Consider the following 22778-nt stretch of genomic DNA (forward strand, 5'->3'; position numbering starts at 1 on the left):
TCCTTTATTTAAATTTTAGAAATTGAAAAACATTATTATAGTGCCAAGTTGCAATAGATTTATTACGGGGAGGTCAAAGACCGGGCCCTCTTTGTGGTCCCGGGCTTTGGCTTGCCCGACTATAGACTACGCGTGTATAGTTAAAAGGAAATCAAATATAAAAACAATAAAAATATATTGATATTTCTCAGTGAAATTTTCAGTGTCATTTCTAGTTTAGCGCCACCATTTTCAATGTTACTAAATAATAATTGGCGGTGTATTTTGATAACGGAACCATCGCAACATATCGGCTAAAAAAATAATCATCGAGGTTTTTCGGTTGAAACGAAAGCAGTGCATGAAATACCGAATGTTACCTTTTAAACGGAAAATGTTTGTGTCTTTTTTCAGCCGACTTCCCCACGGTGAGGTCAAACGCCCACCCGCAAAGCGGGTCGGGTTTTGGCTTGTCCGGCTTTAGACTACGCGTGTATATTTAATATGAAATCAAATACAATGTAGAATACAATAAAGATATATATTATTTCTATATCTATTACAAAAATTATAAGTAGCTTTACTTATGACCATGAAGGCAATTGACATACACATATAACTCTGTCTCGAAATTATGGAAACACATTGGAGTTCTACGATCACTAAAATTTACGATAAATAGAAAATCTTTGGAAACTTTATATTTTACTTTTATAAGATATTTATTGGAATATATAACGTCTCGGACAATGGTTCACAATCAGAAAAAAAAATAGTTTTGAGGCTGTTCAAACAGAAGCTACAAGAATAGTCGCTGTAGTAACTAAACTATGCAGCATAGAAAAATTATATAACAATTTGAAACGGGAAACTTTATCAGAACGTAGGAAAAACATAAATTAATCGCATTCTATAAAATGAATAACAATATCACACTAAATTATCTTTCCAACCTCATCCAAGAACAAACACAAACAAGATCTCAACTCCGAAACACTAATGGCATTCCTTACATACATGCTAGAACTCAGCTATATAAGAACTCCTTTCTTCACCTCCGTGATAAGAGATTGAAACATTCTGCTTGAAGATGCTAAATCTAGCCCTACCCTAGGATTTTTTAAAAGTAAACTTAACGCAAATATACGTAAAACTCCATCATTCTATTTTTTTGGTAACAGACAGGCCCAAATAGTGCACACTCGGTTGCGTTTAGGATGTAGCTCATTAAATCATGGCTTTTTTAGAAAGTCGATTACTAAATCACCAAACTGCACATGCGGCCAAAATAGCCATTAACTTCTTGACTGTCCTATCTTTGACACTATCAGACATGCTCTTAACCCAACAGCTTTTCAAAATCTTCTTTGCGTATCTGAAAACCTTAATATTGTTGATAATACAATTGTTTTTCAACGCGTACGCCTCGCGTCGCTTTACGTCGTACCGGCCCGATGTTACACGGTCTTATTCCATCACCTTAGAAAATATCAACATAAGTATTTGTTTTCATATCCAATTCCAAAATGTATCCGAAATATATTGTGTTCGTTCTTTTTTTTTTTTTTTTTTTTCTTTTTTTTTTTTCATAATATGTTAATATATGTATATGTATAACAAACTCAATAATATTTGTAATGTACTACCATGGATTAATTTGTGAATAAAAAGTTGTATAAACTAAATTATCAGTGTCATTTCTATTTGGGCGCCGCAATTTTTAATCAAATCAATGATAATCAGCGATGTATTCGATGACGGAACAATCGCAACTTTTCGGCTATAATTGTTGATGTGTTCCGATTGAAAATGAACGCGGTGCATGAAATACTAAAAGGCATTTTTAAAACGAATAAAAGTAAAATAGAATTGAACGGATTTTTTATATGACTTTCCCGACCATTGGCTTTGCATACTTGTATATTATTGAAAACGATAAATGAATTGCTTGTGAAATGTGAACTAAAAACACTTTTACATTGGAGAACACGTGGCCGCTTAATAACACTCGCTTTCTTTGTTGTGTTAACTGTACAACAGTAACAGTACGTTATTTACTTTGAGTTTAAGACACGCTAAATCTGACCGGAACATTTAAATTTGAAATAGACACTTATGCTGCTTATACGGGGAAGTCAATTTGCGGTCCCTAACTTGACTTCTCCGGCTATAAACTACATTAAAAGGAAATCAAATTTAAAAAAAATGAAATTTAAGAATAAATAAAACAGTAAATTTTCAGTATCATTTCGTGTTGGGCGCCGCCATTTTTGATGTTACTGAATGAGAAACGGCGGGGTATTCCGATAACAGACTAACCTCAACTTTTCGGTTAAAAACGGAAGTTGTGCCTGAAATACTAAATGACTTTTTAAAACAAAAAATGTAAAATAGAAAATGAATGAAATTTGTTGCTGACTTCCCAGCCCTTAGGCTTTGATGCAACAAAACATATGGACTCCGAATACCGAATGGAATGGGGAGCACTATGAATTTACAGAAAAAGAACAAGCAAGAATGGCATGTTTATAATAATTCACATAATTAAAATATATATGATGAGTAGTAACATATTTGCTTTTTCTATAATGTATAGTGGAACCCCATTGTATCGCGCTATTCATTGTATCGATTTATTTACAAAACTTTTGATATTTTGCAAGATACGCCACCCACTGATTGTTTACATTTACAACGGTAAAAACATCAAACTTTCCCTTTTGTTCTTTTCTCGTAAAAATAATCAAAAACATGTTTCCAGTACTGGATAAAAATAGACTTGTTACATTTACTGTCTAAAAATTTCTAAATATTTTGGATATTTAAAAACATATATCTTTTTATCTACATGACTAAAAAAACCTAACATAAAGATGGCTCAGGCTTTTAAAACATTGACTAATAACAGAGCAATTCTTAAGATGCATCGATATAATGGCGTGTCCTAATTTTTCAACCTGTTTGATATTGCTGTCAATATCTATATATTCAAAGCTTAAGACTATATATCTGTGATGTTTGTCATGTAAATATTATAACAAAAGAATAAAAAGTAAATGATAAAAGATATAGATTCAGGGAGATTTAAATTATTTAACTGCAGTTGTGATTTATGGGTAAATAGATAAATGCAACGGGGTTCCAGGCTATATTGCTTCGTATTTTAAATGATCACAATTATTTTACCTCTAAACTCAAAGTAAAACTCCCTGGTATCACAATGGTGCGCTCAATATACATTCTGAATGCTTTGGATTTACAGGTGAATTTTTATATCCTTACGTCTCAGTGAGTTTCAACAAAATTAGTTGTTTCTTCTCATGAGAAGGTAGACCTCATGTATATACTTGAAAGGAGTCTCCCTCCTCCTAAAGCACTGTAATAAATGGGCTGCTAAATTGAAGAGGGGTAAAGAGAGAATTGGAGATAATGAGCGGCCTGGGTGGCCAAAAGAGGCCACCAACGATGAAACTGCCGAAGTTGTGCATGATCTGGTTATATGCAAGACCTACGAAGCATTGCTAGGGAAGTGAATATAAGCTTTGGTTCAGTTCAAGCAATTCTGACTGATGCCTATGGCATGTCAAAGGTTTCCGCAAGATTGGTGCCCAGACAGTTACAGTTGACTAACGACCAGAAACGGACCAGGCTTGACATTTCAGGATATCTTTTGTCTCGCTAAGAGGATAAACCTTTCATCTACCGGATCGTAACTTAGGATGAATCATGGGTCTATCACTTCCAGAATCAAAAAAAAGAGCGTGCAGTGGAAACACCCTGGCTTACCCATTCCGGAGATATTCAAGGGCGTGCAATCAACAGGGAAGATGAAGGCTTCAATTTTTAGGATTGTCAGGTGATGTCTGCGTCAAGAAATCGCGCGTAAAAGGATGGACAAACTGGCTCGATGTGTTCTGCTCCTGCACGACAATGAGCCAGCTTACACATCCCAAGATGCGATGGCTGCTGCAACTGACTGCGGCTTTGAAATTCTTCCCCACCCCCCATATTCTCCGGACTTGGCCCCCTCTAAATTCTACCTGTTTCCGAAACTGAAAACCAAGCCTCGTGTTAGACGTTTTGGAAGCAATGAAGGTTTTATGGAGGCGGTCAATGAGTTCCTTGATGGCCAAAATAGAGAGTTCTTTTTTGAAGGGTTAAACAAGTTGCAGCACAGGTGGGAAACTTGATTTGATGTAGAGGGCGATTATATTGAAAAGTAAGACCATTAGTTGGGTTCTCTGTCTATCGGAAGTACATCGGGCCAAGAACATTTTGATCAATCCTTGTAAAATAACATTGATATCACTGAAACACATTGTAAAATGCATGGTTTTTAGGATCCTCGTAAATGGTTTTATAAAAATAGTGCTTGTAAAATGAAAACTAACATAAAATCTGTAAAAAACATCTAGTTGCATAGATACTCTTAAGCTTCATATCTTATATTAACTTTATTACTGCAGACTTAATAAAACTATTGAATAAACCATTTATTCGTTACCATGTATGCTTAACATTGTTTTGCAATTCAGACTCGTAAATGATAAGCAATTCAAATTTGAAAAATAATTTTCATAATATCAAAATCAGTTTTGAATTGTTAAATCTGCGATAGAATAACGAAAATAACCTGTGTTTACTGTTAACCACGATTCTTTGTAAGAAGAAACAAGAACAGGCAAAATGTACATATAGAAGAATGCTAAGAAAATATTCGGAAAGTTATCTAACCTTAAAGGACCATGATCTCGACTCTAATTAATTCTGGAAACTGGTGGACGCAAGAAAAAAAAATCTCAGAGAAAGACAACCTCTTTGATAAAATTTGAAAACGAGGTTATACGTGACCGGTCACAACTCATCGAAACTGGGGAAGATATTTTCGCACTCTTTATTCACCAAATGATACGCCCGAATATGAAAAAAAGTTTCAAACAAAAAGTGACTAATGTAGTAAAACAAAAATGAATGGAGTATCTACAGATAAGAATGTGCGCATTTTACCATAAGAGATGTGTGACGCTATTGGATAATTGCCACTGAATAAAGCTAGTGGTGAAAATTGTATTGTCTATGAACATTTGATATTTTTAAATACGTTTTATCCATAATACTGGCAAATATGTTTACTTTCATACTTCGCCTTGGTTACATTCCTGAGAGCATGAAGCGTGATGTAATCATAACACTACACAAAGGCAGATCAAGAGCTCACCGCTACTCTTATCATCTGTTCATAAATAATTTGATAAGCTAGAACGGTCACGATATGGATTCAGTATGTATTATATGAATATTTGCTCCCCTACTGTTGTTGATGATATGGTCCTTGTCATGGATAAATTACTTGACATTTGCAATATTTATTCCTGGCAGTGGAGGTTCAGGTATAACGCTGATAAGTGTGACCTTATTGTGTTTAATGAAAATGTATCATCGGACTCAACCACTAGGACGGTTGAACCCGGTAAAGAAATCATAAAAGAGATAGAGTCATACACTCTTCAGGTATGGCATGAAAAAAGTATTAATCAACAAAGAAACCCCTAACCGAAGCAGGTAATTACTGAAATCAATAATTAATAGTGACATTCACACTCAACGTCTTAATACAATAACATCCCGAACTATCAGTTCATCAATTGAAATACAAAACCTTATATAGCTGCGAATTATGGAACAAATACTTTCTAACAGACATACGGAAATTAGAAACATCTCATAGATTTTGTGTAAAGTACGAGGGTTGATTAATATATTCGTGGATACACTCCATAAATATTTTTTCGGGGAAGGAAAATAAATGTAATTATGTTTTACATTTATTCAATGATTTATCAATTTGATGTGTAAATTTCAGATAAATAATCCGTATGTTTGATCCGGAATGACAGTTTTCAGAAATACATGTAAACCTGATCGCCGTAGCTCATTCGCATGTGTTTGCCCATCGATCTACTGGCATTCCATGGATTCCACTGGCTACTCTGTTGTTTCGTTCCTGGATCGTAATAATATAGCAAAGTTTCGCCAGTCGTTATTATTCTATCAAGTAATTCCTGTTCGTTCGCATCTTTTATCATCTTGAAATTGTTCTCTACCCTCACGTAAGCGTTTGTGCCACTTATAGTTACTGCCCACTGCTCCAACAACGTTTCGCTCCTCTCTGGCGTACACACCCCTGTCTACACGTTCAAAGTTATATATAATGTAACTGCAAATCTACACGTTCAATGTTATATATATAATGTTACTGCTTTGTTCTGATCTTGCATATATGTTTGTAATATAATTTTGTATATGTGTTCATGCTTCTTCAACTCTGGAGGAAATAAAAGGATATATATATATATATATATATATATATATATATATATATATATCTGAAATTATTTAGTTGAAGACATGTAACACCGCCCTTTGGGGTCAAACGCACTTTGAGGTCCACCCCAAAGTGCGTTACGCTCTTTTGTGTCAAAGCTTGACCCGATGCACTACATAGGTACATATGTATTTTTTGACATCAGACAAACGAGCGCACTTTGGGGTCATAAAAATTCAAACAATAAGAACGAATTTTAGTGATATTTTAAAATAATTTCTTTTGTTTGATATAGTTGATTGTAAACCGAAGTAGTCGATATTTACAATAGCAGACGATTGATTATTTTAATTTGTTACATTATAATAATGTTTCGTATATCAAATATTTGTGTCATTGAATATTGGCCTTAAGTAATAAGATATATTGATATGTATAATGTGTATTGTGTGTAATAATACATTTGATAACATATCCATGAACTAGCGTTATGTGCCGATAATTGTAGAGATTGCATGTCACACATAATTCCATCTTATTAAAATCCAGGTAACCATTAAAATCGGGATTTAGCCTATTTCTGGTTATATTTAACGGAGGTAACCTTTCTGAATTGATTAATTATAGTTTTTTCTATGTCGAATGTCGTAGAAAAGACTTTCATTGGAAGTAATTCAAGCTGTGTCAATCTGCCACTACTGGAAAAAATAATATATTAAGATGGCTTCCATGATGGATGCCATATTATAAGAATTTAACATGATTAACAAGATCATAAGTGTATAATTATTTAAATGAAATTCGCGTCCAATTATGGTAGGAATTATTTTCAATCACGTATATTTTGTAATTTTTGGAAAATGATATCTGTATCATTTCGTTCTGGTGGTACATCAAACAGATAAGTTTTTGAAAACCTGAAGTATAACCCGACAGCTTACATAGGTTCACTTATTGTCATAGACAACTGAAGACATGGAATGTCGTACTTACATGAGAATGAGTGAAATACGATTCGACAAAAAAAACTGTGAACCGGAATGACGTTGCTGAAATTATGTCAATTACCTTATTGTTGAATAAATATTCTATTTTTGACATATTGTTAAAGGCCTATTATAGGAGTTTACAGTATTATAGGGAATAACATTAGTTTATTGTTTAAAAGGATTTTGATCAGAATAGGAGGAAAACATTGAATGCATGTATTTTAAATTGACTAAAACTAAAGTGTTTAAATTTGATATAACGAACCTCGATATTTAAGGTCTCATCCGAAAGGAAATATCATCAGTATTGTAATTGATTGACCGAAGGACCGAAGCAGTCATTTCTCTTTACTCTTTACACGCTGTCTTTTCAACCTGGCTTTTGCGATCTGTTGTAGTGCATAAAACCATTACTAGAGACGGTCCAGGTTTTATTTTATATCAAAACTTTTTAAATATGTCAGTATTTACGTGGTCCCGATCTTACAACACGTAGGACATTATGAAATTATAAGAATGTAGCCTACACTATTGCGCTATAATGCTGAGTATAATTATTTCACAGACACAAAATAAATCAAATCACACCTTACTGCGTGTACCGGAAATCTATGTGTGCATCGACCGTATAATCAGTGTGCAATGCTTAGGTCCCTGACCTGTCTAGTTCTGTCATTAGTGAATATAGTAAGTATTTCACCTTGAAATATTTGTTATCTATAGAGTACATGTTAATGTTTGTGGTTATTAAATCTATTGTTATTCAAATAAAAGGTCAGAGTAGGGATCAAGAGCAATCAGTTATCGCATGTGTCGCCTCATTTTAGCCATTGCATGTTGCAGTTACTGTGTACCAGGAAACACATTCACAGGGCAAAATGCTTTTTTATACAAGGGCCATAACTCAGTAAACAAATCATTGAACCGAGAAATGCTGATGAAATGCACAACTACACATTGGTATCGATTATTCCTGTAAAATGTTGATGAAATTGCACCAGTAGTTTCTGAGGAGTAGTCCAGACAAGTTTCTGTTTAGCTGACAACAAAAATGCCCACCTTTTTGCTCAAGGGTTATAACTTAAAACAAAAATCATTACCTGTGTAATACGTGCAAGTAATTGAGCAAAAAATTAATCCTGTAAAGTTACATTGAAATCGCATTAGTGGTATAAAAGGAGTAGTCTGGACAAACTTTAAAAATAAAAACCATTTAAGGGCCATAACTTTGATAAAAATCAATAGACCGGAAAATGCCGACGATTTGCGCGATTAGACTTGATAATGATAATTCCTGTAAAGTTTGGATGAAATTGCACTGTAATATTTTGAGAAGTAGTCCGGACAAGTTTTGTGACGGACGAACAGACAGATAAACAGACGACGGAAGTTATCCTTATATGTCGCCACTACTTTGTAACTATAATTATGGTTTGTTACGATATTTGAGACACCACAGATAATTGACTTATTCGGTATCGGTTTCACAATTTTATCAGTAATCTATTTAGGTCACTGTAATTTTATTAACTTTTGGGTTGTCTGAAGAGATGGTTGAGATAGTACGAGGCATGCAATCAAACGTTGAATTACTTCTTTATTTATTTCTTTTTTTCAAACTGATCATCATTATTGTTTTCAAATTAACATATCATATATTTGTGTTTCGTAAATAGAATAGTTGTCGTAAATTTAGACGGGTATTTATGTTGGCTGATTTAAGCCATTTCTTGTCTTCGCCTCCGACTTTTGACAGCACACAAAGACATGCAAACGATGTAGCGGGTGGCACAAGTTATAGGTCTAAATCTTCATCAAACGGTTTACAAATCTTAATCTTTAAAAAATATATTTCAAGTCCCGTCATGTCGAAAACACTCAGTAGGGTTCCTTAAATGTGTACAGTTCAAAACATGGAATGGCTTAAACAAAATGGCCACACGGAAGATTAATTTTAATTTTACTGAGCAATAATAAACATACCTTGCACTGAATTCATTAGCAGTATCCACGTATTTGAATCTTCACCGTTGTCTTCTTCAGACAGCCGCACGTGTCTCTCTACTTTTCCTTCCGCCGTTTTACTATCAATGTATGTTGAAATCTGTTCCAAAGTTACACACGCTGGAACTTCCTTCAGCAAAACAGTCTTAGTCTCTAAAGTCTTGTTCGAAGTCATTATGAACAAGTCATATCTTTAGCCATAATTCTTTATCAGTGCTCTACGCCCTTCAGTGGGACGACACAAACTGCGCAAAATGTGTAAAATTGTTTGCGCATACCACTTGCGCAGAAAGGGTTGTTCAAATATTAACATGTATGATATTACTTTTTAAAGATATGTTCAGTTGTTCACTAGTGTATTAATCACTTAAAAAGCGGTTGAAATGTAGAGCATAATATTCATATTTGATATAACATATCGATAGAGTTAACATGTTAAAGAAAAAAAAGAAATGTACATGTATATAGAGAAAATAACCTTAAAAGACTTTCCTACAGTAATATTTTTTTTCAGACGTAAAGAAGAATCATCATATTCAGAAAGCCAATCAAAACTTGATCGAAAGATGCAAATATCATATTGTTATTGTCAACACATTGTTTACTAGATGAATGCATGAGAACGGTTGGTTTCATTTCACAGCCAAACCAGATTTAAATTGCTCCAAAGGTAAGTTTGATACAAGTAGTCTTGCAATAAAATGACATAAGAGCTGTTATTTGATTTGATTTGATTCGCAAAATTCGTTTTTATTGCAAAACTCGCTCTCAGAAAAATGCAACAGAATTATGTCATCGCATGGCTATTTTGCAATAACTGTATTGCAAAAAGTATCATTCTATTGCAAAAACTGTCGTAACATGGCTAACATAAAATATTGTTATTATCCATTGTTTTAATATTCTGAGACAGGGGACGGATCTTGAAGCAATTATGACTTTATATTGTAGAATTGTAGAATAGTGTTCGCGTATACACAGCATTAGTACAATATTCTGCCCCTTTGTGTACTTTTTGATCGCTCCACTTAGATCATTACATGTCATACCGGTACCTTAAAATAGATCTTTTCTTGAAATCAAATGTGAAAATGAAACTATTCAACTAAACACGAATGAGAGCATGCAAAAAACATATAAATGATTCACTTCATGTAGAATCTTAGTGCTGTTTTAAAAAATCCGAAATCAATATATAAGAAGAGATTTAAGACTTAATGATCTGTCTCTATTTATAACAAACATATGGTGGCTTATTTGAGCAATGTCGTATTTTCGCTCCGCGGGGCGCCAGGAGAACATGCTGACTTTATTTTGGGAGAGTAACGTCGCACAACACAGAAGAGATCATATGACGACTTTCCAGCTTTACTTGTTGAAGAAGATCTCATGTGACCTACTTGCATTATTTAAGGCACGAAAGAGCATTTGCGTAGAACCACCAACGTTCTGTAAGCTAGCTGGATAGCTCTCTGACATGAAAGAATCCAAAATTTCTTGTAAACATTGAACCCAAAGCCTAGAGGGGCAAGTGGTTTAAAATCAGTGTACGTGTTGATCATTAAAAATTTTGTTGTGAAATTGAGTTGTTGTCTTTGGTACCTGAGTAGTTTTTGGATACGGGATTTACTTTCGGGGGAAAATGATGGGGTTTTGACCGTTTGAACATTTTCATATAAGCTCATATTTACTGGAATAACACATAAAACACAGAACAATTGCAGTTGCTAAAGGTTATGTAAATGGAAATAGTAAGAGCTATAATTTAATATTTTCCCCAATTTTAGCATTGCCATGCCATAAATAAAAATCATTATCAATAAGGTGTGGTCTCATTTCCAAAAGTATGGCAAAAAGACATATGGCTTATTTTATACTTCTTGTGACTTTCAAATTAGACTTTGATTTTTTTCTATAGTATAGTACAGGGGACTGTCATTTAGATAAATAATTAATAAAAAGAAAAGAGTTAAGTATAGGTAGAACATTTTAAGATTATTATTATGAGTTTAGAAACTTAATTACAAACAAAATATCAATGATAGATATCAACAAGCGACTGTTTCATTTAATGTCTCTAAAGCAAATTACATATACATGAAAACAGTTCTGTAATAACTTATATGATAATAATAATTTACACGTATTTCTAACACGACCCGCATTTTTTCCTATTGAACATAGAAGAACCGAAAGTGTGTGTTATTATGCTATAAAATCACTGTTTGACTTTCTATATTTAGACATGTGACGTAATCATTATACACGTGACATAACCACTAAAAATGTGACGCGCTGACAATAAGTACGGAAACAAATCATCCGCCATTTAGCTAATTATCATGTACGGCAGCTTTTGTTTGTTGATGTCGTGTTAGAATCGAAATAATATATCCAAATCGGTGATTTTATTGCTTGATAACACCACTGTTTGTCGTTCGGATGCGCATCATTATATCACTCGGGCTACGCCCTCGTGATATAATTCCCCGCATCCGAACTCCAAACAGTGATGTTATTGAGCAATAAAATCACAGTTTGGGATATATTATTTCTTAAATAACATAATATTAGTAAAAAAGCCATATGACTTATTTTATATTTTTTTGTGACTTTCAAAATAGACTATGATTTTTTTTTTCTAAAGTACAGTACAGGAGACTGTCATTTAGATAATAATTAATGAAAAGAAAAGAGTTAAGTATAGGTAGAACATTTTAAAATTTTTATTATTAGTTTAGAAACTTAATTACAAACAAAATATTCATCATGAAATTTTCCCTTGTTTATATTCAATGATAGATATCAACAAGCGACTGTTTCATTTAATGTCTCTAAAGCAAATTATATATACATGAAAACAATTCTATAATAACTTAATATATGATAATAATAACTTACGTGTATATAACAAAACATTAGTAACAAGTGTTACAGCTCGTTTACATTCATTATATAATATAAACCAAATCGTTAGCTGCATTAAATTGCATCCTGATTCATGAAAATAAAAATTAGGGTGTAGTACAATATCAATTTACAGCGTACCAAATTATACTGAAATATTGTATTTATAGCCAAAAAGTGCGTGACAAAATACATTTTCTTTTGTAAACATTTGCTAATTATTACTTCTGTTAAGGGCACATAAAGCCTCAGAAAGATATTTTACTTCCTCTTTTAAAAAGAACAAATATGTGTTATATGATGTTGTTGTTATTGGATTAAGAACATATAACATGCTTATAAAATATATTAAATATATTAAAGTGACTTGATCTATAATGGAAGATGTGCAAAACGTCTCGTATCAGTAATCATATTGATAGTATGCTCGTATTTTATGAAATACATATCGCCAAACCACAAAAGAATAACACATGATTGTTGTGGGCATGTGTGAGATACAGGATCTGATACGACATATCTATCTAAAGCAGATAATAAATTGTTCTAGAAAAGAACTTTGTTTGTCGTCATATAAATGTCCATACTAAATCACTTAAAACTCTCTACACATTTTCTTCAAGCAATTTTATATGGATATCCTAATGATGCATTTCACTTGTTTTTAATTTATATTTGAAATACCTACGAAAAATGTACTCACTGTAGACCAATCCATTTTGATAATTGTGAAATATAAGGGGCAATTTTTAATTAGTGGCACGGCAGCGTGTTTTTATAAATAAACCCTGCCTGTGAAAAATGATTAGTCCTTCAAAATATTTACTATGGAACTCTACACACTTTTCAAGACTCAGAACCAATTTCGAAAAAGCATATTTGAACTGTTCTTCGGATATACTGTTTATACACTGGTATTGATTTGGTGTATGGTTTAAACCAAGCGTCACAAGGAGAGAGGTCAGGACTATAAGCGGGATGCAGCAAAACCTAAATTCTCGGCTGCTCTAAATAAGCTTGAACCAAGGCTGACCGGTGCGCAGGTGCATTATCATGGAGTAATTTGATCCAATTTCTCTCAGGCGTCTAGGATCTCGATCTTTGAACATAGTCTTTAAGGCCGAGGCTTTATCGATCCGCTCCTTTTTCTGGCCAGAAGTTAGCAAATGCAAGATCCAACGGGCGCACACTTTCCTTAACTTCATTTTTCTTTCAAGATGGAAAACACTTAGGCCTCATATGTCTCTTATCACCTCCATTGTATATTTTGCATCTTCATCAACTATTGCTTTGACAGTGCTGATGTCTTTTTCAGAGGTAGCGGAAATTGACCGCCCAGGGCGGGAATCAGAATTGATTCAGATTAGAGTTTAACGACACGTCTGGAGGTTTCTTCCCCATGACTTTCATTCCCGTCGCACATTTTCGGCCGCATCAGACTGAATCTGTTGTGCTGATAAAATTTCATAATTCATCTTGCATTGTAAACGATCAGAATCGATCAGAAAAAAAGTTTATCCTTAGTTTTTAAATGTTTCGTCATCCATAACTTTGACCCGCCCCCTGCCCGCCCCCCTCCTTCTGCTGGCCTGAAAGTAATATTTATTTATAGCAATCAGTTTGTTTTGTTGTTGTTGTTTTTTTTTCATTATCTGAAACATTATATTTAATTCATGGTTTAGGTGTCGTCCACATTTCATTAAAATTCCATAGCCCATGAAGGAAATGTAAAGTCTGACGAATTCATTGTTTATCACATACCATTATCTAGCAAAATTTATATTCACGACATGTTAATTGCTGGCCAAACGACTATTATCCTGGCGATCTAAAAAAATAAAATTGAATTTTCAACTTTTTATTTGAGGAAAGTAAAGGAGATCTAATGCGATCTGTGTTCAAGAGCATAACATCTGATTGAATGAGTTATTTATTTTTCACCAGCGGTATTTTGATTCTTGCGCAGAATTCAAAGGTCTAGTTTGAACTTTTGTAAAGTATATATGTAGTCGCCACATTTTCCCATTGTCTTCCCTTCACTCTTTTCGTATTTTTACAATTTTGCTGGATGTATGTATGGTTAACTGCATAAGCGTACAAATCACCTTATTTACAATTCACTTTTACATTTGAATACATTATGACACCGTGTGTGATACTGAAATTATGATCAAGAACACGTACGATATGTATAGGCGGGTACACCCAAGACGTCCTGACGGCGAAAATATAATATATCGATAGAGTACACATGTTAAAGAAAAAATAACAAAAGAACATATTATATATATAGATCACCTTCAAGAGCAGATAACTAAAAAATCAACCATACAGTATCGATCATTTATTTCAAATAATGTTTTCTTTTTTCGTTTTCAGTCACTATGCAGTGTTTGCTTTATATCCAATTACATCCAACAGACGTTTAACTTACTTCATTTATAAGACAAACTTTACTTTTCTTCAAAAATGGGAACAACTGGAACAGAAACACCTATAACAGAATAAAATCTTTCGAATATGCGCATGCAAATGGTCAAAGTTTTTATGTAGAACAGATTTAATATGTTCCGTTTTTCTAGTCGGTAAATGATAAAAAATACTATGGTGGCTGATTTGTGCCATTCATGTTTTCGCCCCGCGACCACGCAAAGCTAAAAATCGATAATTAACAAATTAAAATGGGGGGGCGGGGAGCGAAAACACGCTAATTAGCGGGAAAGTGAGGCAAAAAATTAAGATTTAATTGACCGAGAAGCGAATTATTTATTGCCATAGTGCGTTAATTAGCGTGCTGTTGTAAGCGCCCGCCATATTTTTCTCAAAAATGTCGACTTTTCGCTCCGCGCCCCGCTAATAAGCGTATTTTCGTCCCGCGCCTCCGCCGTTTAAGCAATGAAAATCTCGACTTTTCGCCCGCGCCCCTTTAAAAACGTGTTTTCGCCCCGCGCCCGCCAACTTTACATTCATTAAACCTCGTTTTGCCGCCGCTAATAAGCGTGTATTTTCACTTCGCGTTCCTGCAGTTTTATTTTTTAAAACTAGCTCCGCGCTTTTGATTGGGCGACGTTTTTTTAATTGATTTTCGCCCTGCGGGGCGACGGTTTATTTCTTAAATCTCGCTCCGCGCCTCCGTTTACTTTGTTAAACTTCACCTTTTAATACTCGATTTTTCGTTTGGCGGGATCGCGTGGTAAAAACACGCTTTTTAGCCGGACACGGCCGAAAAGTCGAGATTTTAACTACTAAAACGGTGGGGGCGCGGAGCGAAAACACGCTTATTAGCGGAAGCGCGGAGCGAAAAGACGCAATTTTATTTTCCACCCCGTAACTTGTTGATGGGTATTGAAGCTGCACGTCAAAGACGCCCCCAAATGATGTGAACAGTCACATGTAATGGTACAAAATCAGCCTTGAAATTTTTTCTCTATTACAGTTGAATATCCAAAAGCACACCTATATGCATATTTTCTTACAATTTTACAACCAATTTCAAATAGTTAAATTAAGAAAAAATGTAAAAACCAAAATAATTAAATTCTCTTACCTATAATCTCCCCAAATAGTGACAAATTCAGTATATAAAAAACATGCAATTTGATTGATTTATTGCAAAATTTTGCAAAATTCGTTGTCAGAAAAATACAACACAATTGTTTCATCGCATGGCTATTTTTCAATAACTTTATTGCAAAAAATTCGTTTTATTGCAAAAACGGTCATAATAAAGCTGGCATTAATCGTTTTTAATATTCCGAGACAGGCGACAGATCTAGAAGCAATTATGATTTTATATTGTAGAATTTAGTGTGAAACTCACATATACACAGAATTAGTACAATATTCTGCCCCTTTGTGTACTTTTTTATCGCTCCATTCAGATAATTATGTCATACCTTAAAATAGATCTTTTCTTGTAACTAAATGTGAAAATGAAACTATTTAACAAAACACGAATGAGTACTATTTTAAAAGTTCCGAGAGAAACGATCTATGACTTAGCGATCTGTCTCTATTTGTAACAAATATATGGTGACTTATTTGTGAAATGTGGGGGGCGCCAGGGGAAACACGCTGACTTTATTTTGGGAGAGTTACGTCGCACATCACAGTAGTGACTATATGGCGACTTTCCAGCGAAGAACTCGTGTGCCCTACTTGCATTATTTCAGGCACGAAAGAGCACTTGAGTAGAACCACCAACATTCCGTAAGCTAGCTGGATAGCCCTTTATGAAAGAATTAAAAGTTTATTAGTATGTATTGATCATTAAAAACTATGTCATGAAATTGAGTTGTTATCTTTGGTACCTGAGTAGTTTTTGGGTACGCGATTTACTTCCGGGAAGATAATAATGGGGTTTTGACCGTTTGAACATTTTCGTATATGCTCATATGTTTCAGCGTCCGTTTACATTCATAATAACATATAAACCAAATCGTTAGCTGCATTTAATGCATCCTGATTCATGAAAATAAAACATAAAAACAAGAAATTAGGATGTAGTACAATATCGATTTGGAGTGTACCAAAATATACTGAAGGTTGTATTTATAGCCGGTAATTACGTGACAAAATGTAAACATTTGTTATTTATTACTTCTGTTTAAGAGAAATATATTTTACTTCCTCTTTTAAATTTTATGATGTTGTGTTATGGGTTTGGAACATATAACATGCTTATAAGATATATTGAACATATTAAAGTGAATTGATATATAATGAAAGATCTGCAATACGTCTCGTATCAATAATCATATTGATAGTATGCTCGTATTTTATAAGTACATACATCAAACCACAAAAGAATTACACATGGTTTTTGTTGGAATGAGTGACATACAAGATCTGATACGACATATACATTGTATATATATATATATATATTATATATATATATATATATATATATATTATATATATATATATATATATATATATATATATATATATATATATATATATATATATATATAGCAGATAATAAATTGTTTTAGAACAAAAACCCTGTTTGTCGTCATACAAATGTTCATACTAAAACTCTCTACACATTTTTTTTCAAGAAATTTTATATGGATATCCTAATGATGCATTTCAGTTGTTTTTAATAAATATTTGAAATACCTACGAAAAATATACTCACTGTAGACCAATCCATTTTGATAATTATGAAATATAAGGGGTAATTTTTTATATAAGTGGCACGGCAGCGTGTTTTTATAAATAAACCATGCCTGTGAAAAATGATAAGTCCTTTAGAATATTTACTATGGAACTCTACACACTTTTCAAGACTCAGAACCCATTTCGAAAAAGCATATTTGAACTGTTCTTTGGGTATACTGTTTATACACTGGTATTGATTTGATGTATGGTTTAAACCAAGCGTCACAAGGAGAGAGGTCAGGACTATAAGCAGGATGTAGCAAAACCTAAATTCTCGGCTCCTCTAAATAAGCTTAAACCAAGGCTGACCGGTGCGCAGGTGCATTATCATGGAGTAATTTGATCCAATTTCTCTCAAGCGTCTAGGATCTCGATCTTTGAACATAGTCTGTCTATAAGGCTGAGGCTTTATCGATCCGCTCTTTTTTCTGGTCAGAAGTTAGCAAATGCAAGATCCAACGGGCGCACACTTTCCTTAACTTCATCTTTTCTTTCAAGGTGGAAAACACTTAGGCCTCATATGTCTCTTATCACCTCCATTGTATATTTTGCATCTTCATCAACTATTGCTTTGACAGTGCTGATGTCTTTTTTCAGAGGTAGCGGAAATTGACCGCCCAGGGCGGGAATCAGAATTGATTCAGATTAGAGTTTAACGACACGCCTGGAGGTTTCTTCCCCATGACTTTCATTCCCGCCGCACTTTTTCGGCCGCATCAGACTGAATCTGTTGTGCTGATAAAATTTCATAATTCATCTTGCATTGTAAACGATCAGAATCGATCAAAAAAAAGTTTATCCTTAGTTTTTAAATGTTTCGTCATCCATAACTTTGACCCGCCCCCTGCCCCCCCCCCCCCCCTCCTTCTGCTGGCCTGAAAGTAATATTTATTTATAGCAATCAGTTTGTTTTGTTGTTGTTTTTTTTTCATTATCTGAAACATTATATTTAATTCATGGTTTAGGTGTCGTCCACATTTCATTAAAATTCCATAGCCCATGAAGGAATTGTAAAGTCTGACGAATTCATTGTTTATCACATACCATTATCTAGCAAAATTTATATTCACGACATGTTTATTGCTGGCCAAACGACTATTATCCGGGCGATCTAAAGAAATAAAATTGAATTTTCAACTTTTTATTTGAGGACAGTAAAGGAGATCTAATGCGATCTGTGTTCAAGAGCATAACATCTGATTGAATTTGTTATTTATTTTTCACGAACGGTATTTTGATTATTGCGCAAAATTCAAAGGTCTAGTTTGAACTTTTGTAAAGTATATATGTAGTCGCCACATTTTCCTATTGTCTTCCCTTCACTCTTTTCGTATTTTTACAATTTTGCTGGATGTATGTATGGTTAACTGCATAAGCGTACAAATCACCTTATTTACAATTCACTTTTACATTTGAATACATTATGACACCGTATGTGATACTGAAATTATGATCAAGAACACGTACGATATGTATAGGCGGGTACACCCAAGACGTCCTGACGGCGAAAATGAAGATGACGTCAACGTATATATCAACGTCACTACACTAACTTGTATATTATTAAACTATTAAAAATATAGAAACAAGACACAACACGAATCTTATATAACTATACCACTCATTTTGGTGCGTAACTATGGAAAATACAGACAGAGATGGAACTTAATAAGTTATAAAAAGCAGCAAATGGTACACCACGGCCGCTGCTCAATCCCCACTAGTTGAGCTGCCCATGAATAACAGTGCCAACTATTACGTACATATGTATGTACAGAGTTAATTGCGCCAATATTAGCGTCACGTTTAGCGTGACGCGCCTTTTTATATGTTATTGTATTGACGTCATTATATAATGTTAACTTCCGGTAATCGATAATAAAACAACGTTATTGAAGAACCAGTGCAATCTTTTGATTATTTAGTGTTTACACAACATTTTGGTCCCGCGAACCGGATAACACTATGGCAACAAAATTACGTTCTATACAGAAGGGTCACAAAGGCGCAGTTACACGACTCCTGAACAAATTCGAGATAATTCAGCGGGAGGCAGCCGATTACGATGAACTTGTGACGATCATTGATTCCCTCAAGCAGAAACAGCAGACGATCACGGAGATTCACGAAAAGATCCTTGATTCTTTTCTAGACGAAGAAGAAGAACAAATAGAAACAGAAATTCTTGAGCATGATGAGTATATTTACATGTTAACGACCAAGATACAGAAGGTACATGATTTTAGGAAGGTATCAATTTCAAATTTGAACTACAATTCCCCAGCTCTAAACCCTAATGCTCAGCCATTTCAAGCGTCCGTATCAAGCGAAACATCCGAGATTTGTGCGCCAGGTATCAGCGAGAATAGTTCCCAGATGCATTTCTTACCGTCCTTATCTCAAAGCTCAGTATATCACAAATTACCAAAGTTAGATTTGCCGAAGTTCGACGGAAATGTCCTTGACTGGTGTTCATTCTGGGATTCTTACGAGTCTGCTATACACACGAATCTTTCACTTAGCGGAGTACAGAAATTCAATTACTTGAAGTCGTGTCTTAAAAATGAAGCTTTGCAAACAATAGCTGGATTTGCCTTAACAAATGTTAATTATGAACAGGCTATTTCATTGTTACATGAGAGATATGGTCAAAAGGACAGAATTATACAAACTTACATGAAAGCATTACTAGAAGTTCCAGCACCCAGGTACACTATACAGAGTGTTAGAAAATTCTATGATACAACAGAGACATATATCAGAGCATTAGCTTCACTGAATCAGAATGAGACCACATACGGTTCACTACTTACACCGGTTATCCTTCAAAAACTACCACCAGATGTCAGAACAAACATTACACGTGCGCACGGGATACAGTCGTGGACTTTGCGTGAATTGATGAAATGTATACTGAATGAAATCAATATTTTAGACGCTGGAAATTTGCTGAATACCCCTCAAGACTTCATTCCGACAGCAACTTTTCTAACAAAATCTGATTCTAGTAGAACAGAAAGAAAAAATACACCCATACCAAGCAACTTACGATCACATAGACAAAGATGCGTGTTTTGTAAGGGAGAGCACTCTTGTATAGACTGTGTAAAATTTAAAGATCGTGAACAGAGAATGAAGATAGTGAAGGAAAGAAGGCTATGTTTTAATTGTCTGGGAAACCACAAGATTACAGACTGTAAGTCTAAATTCAAGTGTAAAATATGCTCACGCAGACATCATACTAGTATTTGTGGAGTAGAAAAAGAAGCCAAATCTACAGATAAGTATCCTGTTATCAACAATGAGAAAAAGAACTCCACTTCGGTATTACATTCTGCTCACTCTACCACACCAGGTCCTGTGTTATTAAAGACAGCAGTTTCCATGGTAATCTCAAAAAGTACCTCCATGCCTGCAAACATTCTATTTGATGAAGGTTCCCAGAGTTCATTTATAAGTGAACACCTACCCCGGAAATTACAATTGGTGACCACTGGATTCGGAGACATGTCGGGATTCGGAGACAAAGAGCGCCGCGTGCGACAGGCTACCGTGTATTTAGACACACCAGAAGAAAATATTCACATAAAGGTTTTGATTATTCCTAAAATTTCCACGCCACTGAAATCTCATCACAAACATGCTGGTCACCTTACTTACCTGAAAGGGCTCAAACTCGCCCATCCAGTCTCAGGAGATAAGGATTTTGATATCGATATTATAATTGGTGCTGATCATTACTGGGACGTAATACAAGATCAAGTTGTTAGAGGTGACAGACCTACAGCAATACAATCTATCAGGACTATTGAAAACTGATACTGAAATACATTCGACATCGATTCCCATCTCTTAAATTAACGTTATGACTGTGATTACGCAAAATGAACTTAAAGTAGAGCATCTTAAGATAAAAGAGTCGGTCGGAGAAGGATATAAGCCAAACCAACAATTATGCTACGAAAAAACACGCGAATATTCAGAAAATAGCATTACGTACAGTAAAGAAAATTATGTTGACAATTTACCACAGAAAGATGACCATTACATGATATCACGAAACGAAAATATAAGTAGACGACCCAGAACTATGCCCCACCATCCTGTGAGAAAAGATTCAGAAATAGAAGACCGCCCTCTTACATATACATATACAGATACCAAAGATGAAGAACCATTAACACCATCGCATCTACTATACGGACGAAGGATTACCTCCCCTATTTATCCAGACGACAGAGATCCCACAACAAAGGAATTAACCCAAGAATCGGCCGGTAAATTGTTCAGATTTAAGACTGCAACGCTTGATCATTTTTGGTCAAGATGGAAACACGAATACCTCACATCGTTGCGAGAGTTTCACAGAAAATCTGGTAACCATGGTGACAATATCAATGTTGGTGCCGTGGTTCAAATACATGACGAGTATTTACCAAGGAATCGCTGGTCATTAGGAATTATAGAAGATGTAGTAACTGGCGGTGATGGACATATTCGAGCAGCCCGTGTTAGATCCAGACGAGGAATTACTACACGACCTATTGCCAAGCTGTACCCACTAGAACTTAAGTAACATTGTACACGTGATTCACGTGCATTGCCGGCACCAATTTTTCGCGCATGCCTTTAAAACATAAAGTGACATTTGCAATGCGTTATATATAATCAGTGAAACTTTACCGGTTAATTACAATAAGAGTATAATAACAATGATTTGAAACTAATTGCTATAGTGGTTTACTATCAGAGACAGTTTATGAATTTAATTGATTGATCGAACTTGTAATTTAATTCACTAGATATATCTGATTTCAAAGTTTCTAAGTTACAATACTTCATTTCATTGAATTTCAGTTTGTACAATTATTATTTTATTTAATATGATCTTGAACAAGCATTGTGGCCCCCGGAGTGTTACGTACATATGTATGTACTGAGTTATTGCGCCAATATTAGCGTCACGTTTAGCGTGACGCGCCTTTTTATATGTTATTGTATTGACGTCATTATATGAGTTGACTTCCGGTAATCGATAATAAAACAACGTTATTGAAGAACCAGTGCAATCTTTTGATTATTTAGTGTTTACACAACACCAACATCGCATATCATTCCGAGAACAATTGCGGTATCAAGACCAACAGAACTTCCAAAACACATGTAATTTATTTACATAACGGTCAATATGCTTAATTTCACAAACTGTCAAAATTTACGCTTCCTATATTTTCACAACATTTTAGAATGACAGTCATTTTGGGAATCGTTAGTAGACTCAAATGTACACAATAATGTATCTTTCTTTTACGTACAGAAGTTCACATATCTTAGATCTTTATTCAACGACGATGCAGTTAGAGTGATTCAGGGATTTCCGTTGCCATCTCGAAATACATTGAGAAGGC

The 22778-nt window shown here is 34.4% G+C and overlaps 1 protein-coding gene across 1 annotated transcript; it reads left to right on the plus strand.

Moving 5' to 3' along the window:
- The first annotated feature begins 19335 nt into the window (after positions 1–19335).
- Positions 19336–21189, plus strand: LOC132744283 (uncharacterized). Its single transcript, XM_060732942.1, has one exon. The coding sequence runs from the start codon at positions 19336–19338 to the stop codon at positions 21187–21189; it is 1854 nt and encodes a 617-aa protein (XP_060588925.1).
- The last annotated feature ends 1589 nt before the right edge of the window (positions 21190–22778 follow it).

This window comes from Ruditapes philippinarum, unplaced genomic scaffold (assembly GCF_026571515.1).
Source record: "Ruditapes philippinarum isolate M1 unplaced genomic scaffold, ASM2657151v2 ctg11021_1_1_1_1, whole genome shotgun sequence".
NCBI lineage: Eukaryota > Metazoa > Mollusca > Bivalvia > Venerida > Veneridae > Ruditapes > Ruditapes philippinarum.

What these genes read in the sequence shown, in the direction of transcription:
- LOC132744283 (XM_060732942.1), top strand. Translation starts at nt 19,336, where the DNA reads ATGGCAACAAAATTACGTTCTATACAGAAGGGTCACAAAGGCGCAGTT.